Source organism: Crocodylus siamensis, chromosome 1 (genome assembly GCF_052110815.1).
Source record: "Crocodylus siamensis isolate JL-2025a chromosome 1, ASM5211081v1, whole genome shotgun sequence".
Lineage (NCBI taxonomy): Eukaryota > Metazoa > Chordata > Crocodylia > Crocodylidae > Crocodylus > Crocodylus siamensis.
The window spans coordinates 259322046-259337079 of NC_143395.1; the positions used below are offsets into that span (position 1 = coordinate 259322046).

Below are 15034 nucleotides of genomic sequence, written 5' to 3' on the forward strand. Positions count from 1 at the left end.
TATATGTGCACCTGAATCCCCTTTCACTCAGGAAAGGAGTAACAGGGTAAAAATTGTTATCAACAGACTCTTGTTTAGTGATGACAACAAGAGGGCTGAATGTCACAGCTTTTGGGGACTGGGCTATTACAGCTGAGATGAAGAAGTTGTGTTAGATCCAGATTAGGTTTAGGGGAAGGATGGTAATTGAGGTTGGTTTTCTGATTATGTTTAGGCTAGGATTTGCGGGTTCAGGTTTGACCTGTCAGGGCCAGGACTCTGGTTTCAAGTCACTGTGCACATCTACATGAGACGTTATGTCACTATAGTCACAAGCTGCGGCAACAGAGTGTCAGCAGACACAAACTGTGATGCCGATGCCTCTGCACAGTAGCAACAAGCTCATTGCTACTGCTCAGTAGGGTCGGAAACGACCCATGCACTGCCGGGACTCTGCATGAACGGTGGTTACTGTGTAGTCATTTAGTACTTGCTAATGTAGTACTTGTCATTTAGTCATTTAGTCCTAAAGCTCATCACTACAGCAACGTAGTGTCTCATGTAGACATGCCCAGTGACTTCAAACAAGAGTCCTATCCCTGACAGGTCAAACCTGAACCTGCAAATCCTAGCATAAACTTAATCAGACAACCAAGTTCAATTGCCTACCTTCCCCTAAACCTAATCTGGATCTAACACAACTTCTTCAGTTCAGTAGCGATAGTCCAGTCCCCAAGAGCTCTGACTTGCTAAAGCAAGTACTAAATGACTGCTCAGTAACAACTGTGCAGTCAGGGGTATGTGTAGATGTGCCCACTGGTTCTAATCTTGTAAACTGTTTTTCTGGGGGGGGGTTGAGGGGGGTTGTTTGGTGGGATTTGGGCTTGCACAAGATTCTGCGAGATTTCTTCTATCTTGATGACTGAGATCCTGCAACTGCCTCCCTTCTAAGGGGGTTTCTGGCATCTTGAGAAATCGGCTCGACACCATTGTAAGGTGGCTGTAACTAGCTTAAGTTTAGCCAGAGGGCAACAGAGGTATGGAGAGGTTAACTCACTTGCCTGAAGACACACAGGAACCTAGCAAAACTGTAAATAGCACCCAGGAGTTCTGCATACCTTTGTACTAACCATCCCACCCACTCACAGAAACACAGTTGTATCACCTTTGCTGTGTGCAGAAATGTACTATATTTGGCTAATGACTGCACCAGCTGCACAGAGATAATCAGTCAGATTTGCATAGTCCACTCTCATTGTCAAGAGGAAATCTTTTGAACTGCAAAGATATGTCATTATTCTCAATGAAGCTTATTACCCTTTAAAGGAAATGGGCTCATTAGCTCTTGAGAGAGAATCAGAGACAGAAACAGGGGGAGGGGCAGAAAGTGCGAGCGCTTTCTCCAGGACTAGGGTTTCAGTGTAATACCATACAGGACGCTGACCTTCTCCATGCTCATTTTCTCCGGCAGCACAATGATGCAGCGATAGCCTTTCACTGCAGCCACCAGCGCCAGTCCAATTCCTAGGAAGCAGGGGAGGAAAAGGGGTTATTGGATGACTGTGTTCAGCAAGGTCAGCCAGGGCTCAGGCTCTCTGGTGCGTCCGATGTTCAGCTCTCTCAATGGTAAAGGTAACATGAATTTTTGTTTAAAAGCTAAATAACAGGGCCCCCTCTCTGAGGCTTTTTGAGTGCTCTCTGAAAGCCAGAGTGAAGGAGGATGTTCCAGTTCAAGTGTTTATTTATATGTCTCTGCATCCTGGAGAGTAAAGAAAAAGCAGTTTAATTTCACAGTGCATGGAGCAAAGTGAACAGTAACGCTGAGCAGCTTTTTTCTACACTTAACAAAGCTCGCCCCCTCATTTGCCAAATGTGTAGGTTCAGTACCACAGGAACAAAGTCACTTCACTGAAATGGCTCCCTGTTCTCCTCCAAACTGCTTCATACCCTTCCCGGATACCTGACTGGGGTGCACATGGGACAAAGCTGCACATGTGCTAAGCTCTTGCTAAGGCTAGCTGGCAAAGTGTAGCTGTGCTCTAGTTGCACACCACATAACTGACAGAGCCAGCTGTTCCACAGCTAGGGTGGGACAAGTGAGGCCTGCATCAGCATAGATGCATGACGTGTCCCTATAACATGGTTTCTGTGCTTGGGAACTCTGCGGAAGAAACCTGCATCCTCCCCTGCCTACTTCATAGGTTAACTATGCCCTGTAGCCTGTCACAAGACTGATAGAAACAGCTTTAATGTTAGATCCAGGTCAAATGGACACAGAAAACAGACAGAGAGAAATTCCTAGCTAGCAGCCTGGAGTGTGGGCTCAACTGGACCGTTCAGGAACAGACCAGCCTTGGGGTCAGCAGGGAAGTCACACCACCGCTAAGGGAATGCAGGCAGGAATGTTGCCTCTGTGCCAACTGAAGGGACACTGAGGGGTGCTGAACCCCCTCCCTGACAGATACATTGCATCCGGTAACACACCCCTCCAAAAGGGACAACATATTCCCTAGCCTGCCCCCTCTCCCTGCTTGCTTTGTTATGCATGCCAGTGAAGGGGAAGAGGGATGGGCATACACCAAGGAAACAGGAACAGGGTAGCCTGTGGCCAGTTGTGTCCACACCTGCTACAGGCTGCAGAATAGCTCCAGAACTTCTTCTGCCTCCCATGCATGGCCTGTCACAGTCTGCAGGTAGACTAAGGCAACAACATATGGCAGAAACGGGAAAAATTATGGCTAACGGGCATGGGGGGAGGCAGGGCAATTCCCTTGTGGAAACTTCCTCTCTAACTATTTAGTAATTTCCCAGCCAGGATGCTTCTTCTACTACCTGCATTGTCACAAAGTAACCACACGGTCCTTCCACACCCTTGACATCCTTGGTTTTAACTAGAGGTGCACCGATACATTGGTCCGATATTGGATCAGTACCAATATAAAGAAAATTTTCTGCATCGGATATCGGCCCAATGATCAGCGCCCCCACGGTGAGGGAAGGAGGGGGCAGGGGCAGGTACTGCCCAGGGGGGCAGAGGCATGGGATGGAGCTGCGGCTCGTAGATGGGGAGGCAGCTCCCACCGCTGCTTGCACCCTGGGAGGGCGGTGGGGGTGGGTGCCCTGGGGATCTGCGCAGGGCAGGCTGCAGCCAGGGCTGCACAGGACTCTTCTCGGCAGGGGCTGGGCTTGGAGCAGGCACCAGCGGTGCTGAGAGGGGCTGCATTGAAATCTGGGGTGTCTGCATCCCCCTCCCAGTGCCTGCTCCGAGCCCAGCCCCACCAAGAAGAGCCCAACACAGCACTGGAAGAGCCTTTGAGCTGGCACCAGTGGCACCGGGAAGATGCTGCATCCACCTCAAATTTTGCCACAGCTCCACTCCCAGCACCACTGCCACCAACAGCTGCCTGGCACAGCCTTGGCTCTTCCCAGCATGTGGGTGGAGGAAGGACATGGAGCTGGGCTGCACCTGGTGGTGCAGGGCTGGGAGTGGAGCTGCAGCAAAATTTGGGGTGGCTACAGCCCCTCCCAGTGCCACTGGTGCCTATTCTGAGCCCAGCCCCCACTGAGGAGAGCTGCTGAATGCCGGCTCCAGCCCACCTGCCCTGCACAGATCCAGGGGGCATCCCCCCGCCCTCCCAGAGTACTGAACTAACAGCACCAGGACCCCCCCTCCCCCATGAGCCACGTTTCCATTCCTCACCCTCGCCCCTCCCTGGGCAATGCCACCTCCCTCCCTCACCATGGGGCCGCTAATCTGCACCTCCATGCCCCTTCCCTCACCCAGCCCCTTCCACCACAGCAGACTTACCACCTGGAGGCAGCTGTATCGGATATCGGATCGGTATTAGCCAATATGTCTCCTTAAATATCAGCTATTGGTATCGGCCCCCAAAATATCTATCATTGCACCCTGAGTTTTAACCCATAAGGTATCTCAGTGGTAAAATTCCTCAGAAAGTTTGTGTGCCCGGGTGCACTGTGACACCTAGGTGTAACCAGGAGGTGAGTAGAGGACAGAGACAGATTAGAAGGCCCAAGGCTAATCTCCAGCCTGTCCCACATAAGAACATGACACACCAGTTTGCCATTGCACACCAGGTAAAATTCCATTACCAAGCTTTCCTTTGCAAACATGAGAAAAATGTGACGCCCCAGAGTGAGTGGAAAAGGAGAAAACTGCATTTAACAGAAAAGGCTTTATGGGTCTGATTTGTTCTCTTCCCATCATGGTAGGAGGTGAAAGGCTTCATAAAGTTCCATCCTACCACTCCTATTCCCCTTAGATATCAGGCTATCTATTCCGTAACCAGGCCATCCAAATACAGATCCACAGAGTACACTGCCTACCTGTGTTTCCAGATGTTGGCTCAATCAGTGTGTCTCCAGGCTTTATAATCCCAGCTCTTTCTGCATCTTCTATCATCCGCAAGCTGATTCGGTCCTTCACACTGCCCCCAGCATTGAAGTATTCACACTTTGCCACTGGGATTCAAAGATGAATCCAAATCATAAAAAATGAACACTCAACCCCCACCACCCCACCATGTCCTGCTCTACAGTGCTCAACTGAATCCCTCTTAGCAAATTCCTGGAGGATCTTAAATCCATCACTATGTAATTCTTCTACACAGAGGAATGCACCAGCATTTTACAGCTGCTTATATTCCCCTACCTGCCAAGGGTCCAGGAGTCTGCCATTGTAAACATACATTAGGAAACCCTCCCGGTACATTGCACTCAGCAGCACTCTAGGAAGCAGAAGGACTGGGAGGGGGCGAGGAGCATTAGAAAGGCAAGGGCATTTTGCACATCATTTTGTGCTGTTTTTCCTATGCTAATTAATAGAATGGCGTTCTTATTGATTGTTAGTAGGCCCTGATTTCGCTCCCATTGAAATCTAGGGGACTTCTAATATCAATCCCAACAATAGCCGGATTAGGACCCTATGTCATGAGAGGACCCACTGAAGTCAGTGGAGTAGGGATGAACATGGGAACATAAGGCTGGAAGGGGCCTCCTGAGAATCCTCCTAACAGCTATAAGGAACAATTTCTGAAACCCCATGATCACCACCCTAAAGGCATAATTGGCCTGTCCTGCACCCCGGCTGGTGGTGGTGCATGGTGCAGGAGCAGTGTCTGGAAGCTCATGCTGCAGGGGTAGACATCACACCTTTTTAGCCACAGACCTGTGTCAAGCATCCATTTAAACACCAATTTTCAGCAGTAAGAAAAGGAAGTGACATCTCAACATGCAGCAGCAAGCCTTCAGCTCCTGCCCTTGCCCTCTGAGCTGCTGTCAGGCCCATCACCAATCCCTGCAGCTGGAACCAGAGACTGAGAAGACCCAGAGCCCAAGCATAAGAGGTTTAGGGTGCAGAGAGAGACTCGAAGACAGAGGACGGGAGGTGTAGGAGCTTCCCTGGCTCCATTCTGGTGCCTTCCCTGTAGGCAATGCTGGTGGCTTGGGCCCTGCTTGCCCATCCATTGTTATGCTATTGGATCACTCTGTGACATAAAACTGGTAAAAGCTGGGGAGACAAGGGCACTGCCAGTGCCCGGCCATTGACATAGTTCCTACTCAGTGGATACATCTACACAAGATATTTACTGGCAGTTGACTAATTAACTGTGCAGTAAACTTCTCTGCATCTACATATGCACCCCTATTAGGGTGCACAAAACTAATTAACGATGCAGCAGGATAGCCTTGTAAAATACAAGTACTACCCTGCTCTGCAGTTTTTCTGTGAGCAGCAGTGTACGTGTAGATGCTGCCCTGGCTGGTAGGGCCCAGGGGACTTCAGCGTGGGGATAGCCAGCAAGAAGCCCCCCATGCTGAGGCACACTGTGCCTCAGCCAGCCACAGAGCGGCATGCAGAAATGGGGGAGCAGCCAGCTTAGGGCTGTTCCCCGTCTCCATGTGTTGTGCACACAGTGGCTATTGGATCACCCTGTGACATAAAACTGGTAAAAGCTGGGGAGACAAGGGCACTGCTTGGGGCTGTTCCCCGTCTCCCAGCCAGCACACCTCCCAATCTCCATGTGCTGCTCCACAGCTGGCTGGGGCACAGTATGTCTCAGCACAGGGCCTGCCTGCTCCATAGTTTTTTGCTCCCAGGTGCACGGTCAAATGGCATGCCTGGGAGAAAAAAACACCAGAGCAATAAACTCCACAGTTTATTGGTCTGGATTAATTCCATATATAGACATGCCCAGCATGAATAACAGTAACACAGTTTGGCCCAATTTGTCAAAGGCCAACAATGGGCTTAATGCCACACCTGACATGAAGGAAACATGTCTCCAGCCTCAAGGAATTTATAGCTGGTGTCTGTCATTCTTAGTCTAACACAGGAATTGTTTGTTAGTACTTCATCCTGGAATGAAGGCCCTCAAGGAAAGATGCAGAAGAAAAATGTACTTTTAGCTACTATGACTTTCTGATGAGTTAAACTGGCAAAACCAGGCTACAGAGATACTCCACAATGCAGAAAGACTGCAAGGAATGCATTACGGTTTTCAACCACTGTTAAAATTACTGCAACCATTCATTTATGTTGCAGTGTACTTTGCATTGACTGCCAGGTGTTTTAAAAGAGAGCATAGGTTGGAAGGCAGGACAGAATGGCACCTTATAGACTAACTTGTTTAGAGAGGCATGAGCTTTCAGAGGCTACATGTTATGAGGGGTTCACTTCCACTTTTGCACCAGCTTGGGGAGACATCACTCTGGAAAATCATGGGCTGTTTTTTTGCTTATTGCCTTTTTGAACAAAGACTTTTTACATCACTTCAGGACTTACCTGAGGGAGAGGCTGTCTAAGATATGGATGGTCTGCTGTGGTTTACTAACTTTGCTCCCATCCAGCCTCTCAACCACACACTCATCCTACCAACATTGGTACAGGTGTCCTGCACCAAAGGAAAATAAACTGGAAAACATTTTACCGTCTTGAAGCAAATGGTAAAAATGGGGAATCCAGATGGGAATAGTATTCAAGAGACTCATGAAAAAGGAACATTTTAGCTTTGTTAGCATGCAGACATCAGGACAATAAGTACTTGCGCTTCCTCTGATTTTCTTGAGCACTTGCTCTGCTGCAAGCCTACACATACCTGCAAGCTATGACTTACCAAAAGGCTAGCAAACTCTCAAGAGAAGTTAAAGAAGATGAGAGAAGAGATACTCAGTGAACCAGGAACCAAGAAGGCAGAAGAGTGGCAGGATGGTTTCCTGGAGCAGTCTGATAGGTTCAAAAGGAAGTTCCTGGTCCTGGAAACACACATGGTGCAGAGGCAAAGGTCAAACATGACAACCCAACCTTGCCATGCTGTGAAAACAAGGACCACAAACCATACTGAGAGTACCCTTTCACCCTCACAGACTGCAGGCCCTCGGCTCACTGGTCATACCCCTGGAGAACAAGAATGTTTTCAAGCACCTCAACTACACAAGTAGATGGGCATTTGGCACCATAGGCAAGCCACTTTTCCACAGCTCCTAAGCCTGCACCACATTCTTTGTTATCTGTAAATATTTTTTTTAAAGTCAAGCTGTAGGATTTATTAATGCAATATATTCTTGGATAACTGTGGTGAAAAATTTCATAGACATAGACATTAGGGCTGGAAGGGACCTCGGGAGATCATTGAGTCCAGCCCCCTGCCCAAAGGGCAGGAAGTCATAGGATCCCAGCAAGATAAGCATCCAATTTACTCTTGAAGGTGTTCAACATAGGTCCTTGAACCACCTCTGCTGGCAGACTGTTCCAGACCTTGGGGGCTCGGACAGTAAGAAATTCTGCCTGAAGTCCAGCCTGAAACGCTCTTGCAGGAGTTTGTGACCGTTTGAACTTGTCATCCCTTGGGGCGCTCTGATGAACAAACATTCCCCCAGATCCTGGTGGTCACCCCTGATAAACTTATAGGTGGCCATCAGATCACCCCTGAGCCTACGCTTTTCCAGGCTAAAGAGTCCCATGGCTCTCAGCCTGTCATCGTAAGATCTGTTTTCCTGACCTCTGATCATGCGTGTGGCTCTCCTCTGGACTCTCTCAAGCTTCTCCACATCCTTTTTGAATTGTGGAGCCCAAAACTGGACGCAGTACTCCAGCTGCGGCCTCACCAAGGCCGAGTACAAGGGGAGAATGACGTCCCAGGATTTGCTCGAGAAGCATCTATGGATGCACGCCAGCGTTTTGGTCGCTTTACTAGCCGCAGCATCGCATTGCAGGCTCATGTTCATCTTGTGGTCAATGATGACCCCCAAGTCTCTTTCTTCTGTAGTGCTATCCAACGTAGCACTGCTGAGCCTATAAGGATGCTGCAGGTTTTTCCTCCCAAGGTGGAGAACCTTGTATTTTTCGGTGTTAAACACCATCAGGTTCTCATCTGCCCATTTGCTGAGCTTGTCCAGGTCAGCCTGGATCACCCGCCTATCTTCTGGCGTGGATGCTTTGCCCCAAAGTTTGGTGTCATCGGCGAACTTGGCCAGTCCACTCCTGACTCCAGTGTCCACATCTTTAATGAAGATGTTGAACAGGATGGGTCCCAGGACAGAGCCTTGAGGGACCCCACTGGTCACAAGGCACCACGATGAGTGACTGCCATCAATTACAACCCTCTGGGTCCGACCACAGAGCCAGTTTCCCAGCCAGCGGATCGTGGTGGAGCCAAGGCCACAACTGGCCAGTTTGGCCAAGAGGTGATCATGGGATACCAGATCAAAAGCTTTTTTGAAGTCAAGATATATGACATCAATCTTTTCTCCCTTGTCCAGGTGATAGGTCACCTGGTCATAGAAGGAAATGAGATTGGTCAAACAAGACCTACCTGCAACAAACCCGTGCTGGCTATCCCTTAGGATGTTAGCCTGGGCCAGTCCATCAAGGATGGCCTCCTTAATAAACTTTTCTAAGATCTTCCCCAGGATAGAAGTCAGGCTAATGGGCCTGTAGTTAGCCGGATCCACTCTCCTCCCTTTCTTGAAGATCGGCACCACATTGGCCTTCTTCCAGTCTTCAGGCACTACACCAGAGTGCCAGGAGTTTTCAAAGATCTGTGCCAGGGGCTGGGCTATGACGCTCACCAGCTCCTTGAGTACCCTGGGGTGCAGATTGTCAGGGCCGGCTGACTTGAAGGTATCCAGCTTCTCAAGGTGTTCCTTCACGAGGTCAGCATTTATGGAGGGTAGGGGATCCCCATCACCCGGATCTCCCTGTCCCATAGCAGGCATGGGCGTCCCATGGGACCAATGAAAGACTGACGCAAAGTACCTATTTAATAGGTTGGCTTTTTCCTGGGCGTCAGTTGTCAGTTGCCCCATCTGGTTTAGCAGGGGTCCAACGTTGCCCTTGCTTTTCCTCCGGCTCCCCACATATCTGAAAAAGGACTTCTTGTTGTCCTTGATGCTTGAAGCTAGTTGGAGTTCAGTTGCAGCCTTGGCTTTCCTGGTTTGCTCCCTGCAGGACCGGACCAGCGCAGAATAATCCTCCTTGGAAGTGAATCCCGTCCTCCATCCTTTGTAGGCTTTCCTTTTTAGCCGCAGGAGGTCCGCTAGGTCTCTGGAGAGCCAGGGGGCTGCTGTGCCTTCTTGCTGCCTTTCCTCCGTGTTGGAATAGATTTAGCTTGTGCATTGAGGATCACTTCCTTGAGAAGCAACCACTCTTCTTGAACTCCCATCTCCCTGGGGTCATGGTCCCTGAGGGCCTGACCGACAAGCCTCCTGAGCTTGTCAAAGTCGGCTTTTCTGAAGTCAAGGACTTCTGTGTTGCTGACTGACTTGCCAGCTTTACGGCGGATGGTGAAGGTGATCAGCTCGTGGTTGCTGTCACCCAGCTTCCCATCGATCACTAGGTTGTGTCCCCTGTGCCGTATTCCCCACGAATTTTTACCCAGAGGGTCTCTAGCTATCCATGCCGGTCGCCAACATCAGCTTGCAGGGACATGTAGCTTTCCTTCACATAGAGAGCTACACCCCCGCCCCTTTTGTCAACACGATCCCTCCTGTACAGAGTATAGCCCTCTATACCCGTGGTCCAGTCATGGGTGGAGTCCCACCAGGTCTCCATTATCCCAATGACGTCATAATTCTTTGCACTGAGCAGGAGGACGAGCTCCTCCTGCTTGTTACCCAGGCTCCTGGCATTAGTGTACAGGCAGGCAAGTGTGCCCTTAGGGGCTCTTGCCTTGCCCACAGATTGTGTCAGGGCTGGGGCAGGGGTGGGCTCCCTTAAGTGCCTTGGTCTGCTGGCTTTGCAAGGGTCGCTCAGCGGGCCAGCAGTGGCAGTAGTCCCCTCTTCACTAAGGAGCACCTGTCCTCACACCAAATACAGACCATTCCCCCACCGTGACAACCCCAAACCATATCAGCCTCCCAAAATACTGTAGTTATTCATTTAGTTACAAGGTATTAGTTACTCAGGCCTCAAACTCAGAGCAATACATTCCTGACCTAGATTCCTTGACTAGTTGGGATAGTCTATAGAGAGACCATCTCCAGAGGTTTGTGATGTTCTGAAAATCTCAAATTTGTCCTCCTACCCATCAGAGAGGCTATGTTTTGCAAAATGAAGGGAACACTTATAACACAAGGCACATCATAAGAAGCACCCAACCTTGCCCAGAGGTACCTCTACTTCCCCTTTAGGTTTCCAAACACACAATCCATTGTCATTTTCCTGCTACTCACAATAAAATTAAACTGCTCCATTATCTAATCCTTGGACATGTCCACACCACAGTAGATATCCCAAGGGCCTAGTATCATAGGAAAATAGGGATGGAAGGGACCTCGTAAGCTCATCTAGCCCACTGCTTAAGGTAGGATCTACCCTGACTAGACCATCTCAGCCAAGTGTCTGTCTAACTTGCTCTTGAAAATTTCCAGAGATGGAGATTCCACTTCTCTAGGCAGCCTGTCCTATTGCTTGACCATCCTCATAGTCAGGAAGTTCCTCCTAGAAAAGGATTCTTAAGTGGCGGAGTAGAGTGTCAGCTGGGTATCCCAGGATGACAGGGGAACTCCTAACTCTATTAATCTCCAGAGAAACATGGGGAACAAAAATTATCTTGCCCATACAAGAGAACAAGCATGAGTTACTAAGCATTCTGGCATCACAGACCTTCCCTGACCACTCCACCTTAATCATGGTGAACTTTCAACTAGGCTTTGCAGGACCATGGACATATAACTCTCCCTACTGACAGTCAGAGGTCTGGTGTGCAGGGGGGAAAAGAATAGGCATGTCGGTCTCAGCCATTGCCTCTGTGCAGTCTGGAAGCACCATCTATTCAAAGCTGACAGTAACCTTCTACGCAATGCAAAGCTTTATGACACAGTCCAGCAGCATGTTCCAAAGAGTATTTCAGGCCCTCATGCCAACCTCCAAAACAACTGATTTCCCAGCACCAAACCTGTTAGGTGCCAATGGGTAGGGGTAGGGGTGCCAGGTGACCATGGCTGCCTACTTTTCCATGCTTATGCTGGTGATTTGCCACTGCAGCTGCAGGATGAGCTCTGATAATCTCTAGATTCTCAGCTGTCCATGGAAGCAGCCTTGTGCTTCCACGTGTTCTGCTTGTTGCTACTGTTGGGCCTACTTCTGCATTGCTACCCTGTCCCACTGATCCAATGCAGTCAGCTGAACCCAGAAGCAAGCCACACTCTACAAAGAAAATGTGCTTTGGATGAATGCCTTGCACAAGTATTTGCTCCGTTTCACCCTCCTGTTCCTCCCTGAGTTGCAGCAGCACCCCATGGCAGCCCAAGCACTTCCAAGCTGCCAACACAAACTCCTACAATTGTATGACTCCTATGACTGTATGTGTGTCTCAACCTATTCATATTAATGGCACATGGCCAATGGCTTCTCAGAGTTGCCCAACATTAGGTTAAATATTGAACTGCTAAAATACAGATGATTTCTGGTTTTCCAGAAGGAGAACCATGAGGGAAGAGGGGCTGCTGTCATGTAATTACTTATTACTACTTAGTATCATAGTGGTATCATAGTACTTAGGGTTGGAAGGGACCTAAACAGATCATGAGGTCCGACCCACTGCCCCGGGCAGGAATGCATGCCAGGGTCATATCACCCCAGCCAAATATCTGTCCAGCCTCCTCTTGAAGACCCCCAAGGTAGAAGAGAGCACCACCTCACTTGGGAGCCCATTGCAGAGCTCAGCAGCCCTAACTGTAAAGTAATGTCTCCTGATGTCCAGCCTGAACCTTATCTCTAACAATTCGTGGCCATTATTCCTAGTAACCCCAGGTGATGCAAGGGGGGAACAGATCCTCCCCCAATTCCCACTGGCCTCTCCAGTGAGTTTGTAAACAGCCACCAGATCCCCTCTCAGTCTTCTCTTGTGGAGGTTGAATAGATTCAGGCCCTTTAGCCTCTCCTTGTAGGGCCTGTCCTGCTGCCCCCTGATCATGCGAGTGGCTCTTCTCTGGACCCTGTCAAAGCTAGCCACATCCCTCTTGAAGTGCAGTGCCCAGAACTAGACCCAGTACTCCAACTGTGGCCTGACCAAAGCCACATAGAGGGGAAAGATCACCTTCCTGGACCTGCTTGTGATGCAAATAGTAATAAGTTGTGAGTGTTACTAATTGTATAATTAATTATGATTACTAATAGTAGTAACAATAATAACATTTCAGTCCCAAATTCCAGATTTCTATAGGTTTTACCAGACAATGTGCCACAAGAAAAATATCAGAGTGGATAAAACTGAGCAGTAAAACACTACACCCTGGGATATTTACCCAGAATGTTATACAGAACATTTGAAAACATACAGAGCTGTGTAACAATGAATAGCAAGAGAAGTACTATAACCCAGCATAAGAAAGTGGTACAGATTGGATTTGGGTTTGATATCATTAATTAGTGTATATGGCATATACAAACAAATCTGGATTAATATCACTTTTTAGACTAACCCGCGGGGAAATAAATAGCTCTCCTATCACTAAGGGGAAAAAACGCTCCCTGACTTTCACACAGAAATAATTACTCAGCTGTGCACTCAGAAAAAAACAAAACAAAATCCCATTGCAATCAGAGATAATGCAATGTATTTGGCTCATAGAATAAAACTAACAGCATCACATATCCCAACTCTGCCAAAAAGAGGACTCCATCCAAGGGAAGTACATAACTTGGCTAAATGAAGAAGCAAAATTAAAAGGCTAAATTCACAGAAAAGATCAGGTCATTTTAAGGGCCAGGCCAGGAGTGGGCAAATGGAGCACCAGCTAACTTAGAACAGGTACCAGATTGGCAGCAACTGCCTCCTCCCTAGCTATGAATATTATAGGAAAGAAATAAAAGAATAAAAATCATTTCAATATGCACCTACAACACCAGAACCCAGAGCAAATCATCTATATGACACCTCCTCTCATTTCAAAACAGCTACAACAGTCTGGCAGTGCCTTATTGTCATTTGTGGTACTGTGCCTATGTTATATTGAGGACATTTTAAAACTGTTCATGGGGCATCCAGGAATCTTTTGCTCTGCCACAGAATGCATGCATGTGCCTGGGCCAGTGTCTCTGGGCCTCAGTTCCTCACCTGTGAAATGGAAATAATAGCACTGCTCTCCCTCATGGTGGCAGTGTGAGGGAAAATACTTATGCTAAAAAATGGTGAAGTGTACTGATGCTATGGGCCGTAAGTGTGCCCAAAATAGACAGAGAGAAGGGAACAAAGTGTGTATCACAATGAAAGAAGTGCTGCCTAGCCTCAGTGCTCATAAACAGGAAGACAACTGGATCCAACCTCTGCAGATCACAAACTAACTTAAAGATGATGAAAAGAAGCTTAGAGCTTATTCTGATAATAAAAGGACCATTATCCTTTTACTACCACACCTCATGCAGAGAAAGCCAGAGGTACACTCTGCAGGGGTGAGAAACTTCTGCTCCTGTTGGAAAACCTGGCTCCCTCCACAAGCTTACAAGCCCAATGTTACTTGTCTTTATACCTATTTAATCACATAGTCAACATTTGATGGATGAACTCGGCTAATATGTGTTGCATTACCATAGGGAGTGCCTGTGGGTGGTTGAGAGGAGTCCCAACGGTAAGTGTAGTCACAGAAGCCATGCAGCTCCTCAAAGCTTGAGCAAAGCTACAGGGTTGTGAGGAAGAAAAACAATACATCCTGGCCCAGATCCAGCAAGCCTGGCACACACCTCCAGCATGTTTCATAGACAAGGTGCCAGACCCAGACATGGCCATCCAGGGCATGGACAGTTCGGGGGCTTGAAAATGGTAATTATTTTTCTGTTGTCCAATTATTATTATTATCATCTCTGGCAAAGGGGGGCCCAATACTAAAAGTTTGCCTAGAGCAACCAGGAGTGTAAGTATGGTGCTGCAAGGAGCAGAATTGTTCCCAAGTTCTTTCTGTGCCAAACACACCTTAGAGTGCCCTTACAGGGCTGTTTGGCATAAGGTATTTTGCATTACACATGCCTCTGCCAGCCTTGGCCCTGCAGGCTGCAAGCCTGAGGAGCCTCCACAGCGGCTGTACCTAGCAGCGGAGAGATGCTGTGGCATCTGCTGTGTAACCAGCCTCACTGCTCCCTCTGCTGGACTTGCATGATGCAGGCGCAGTCAGAAGAGAGGAGCAGCAGCTGGACAGATCAGAAGAGAAAGGCCCTGGATCACCCCCCGAACACGTCCACATAGCTCCTCCCACCCAAGTCTCAGCACCCCCACATCCTGCAGCCTCTACTGACTCCATGTATCCCAATGTGCACTCAACTACCCCAGCCCCCTGTAGGCACACCCCAATATTCATATACTCCTGCCAAAGCTGCCAACATCCCCACTAATGTTCGGGATCAGGAACTCCACCTCTTCCCTGAGAAACAGCACATACAAAGCGACTTAAAATGTATTAGCAGGGAGGATCATCATCAAATCCAAGCTTAGTTCAATTTGGGCTTCTGCCTTCTGGTTTGTTTTCATAGATCCTCATTATACTTGTCTGCATTGATTTAGAAGAGTGTGGGATATACACTTAAAGACCCTGGGAAAAT

The 15034-nt window shown here is 48.5% G+C and overlaps 1 protein-coding gene across 1 annotated transcript in view; it reads right to left on the reverse strand.

Moving 5' to 3' along the window:
• Positions 1 to 15034, reverse strand: part of LOC149874424 (cystathionine beta-synthase-like) — a 47026-nt gene that overhangs the window by 16718 nt on the left and 15274 nt on the right. Inside the window, exons 4-5 of the mRNA XM_090044340.1 lie at positions 4327 to 4461; positions 1424 to 1503 (exon numbers count right to left, since the gene is read on the reverse strand). Coding sequence (XP_089900466.1) covers positions 1424 to 1503; positions 4327 to 4461 — 215 coding nt within the window. The remainder of the gene's footprint in view (positions 1 to 1423; positions 1504 to 4326; positions 4462 to 15034) is intronic.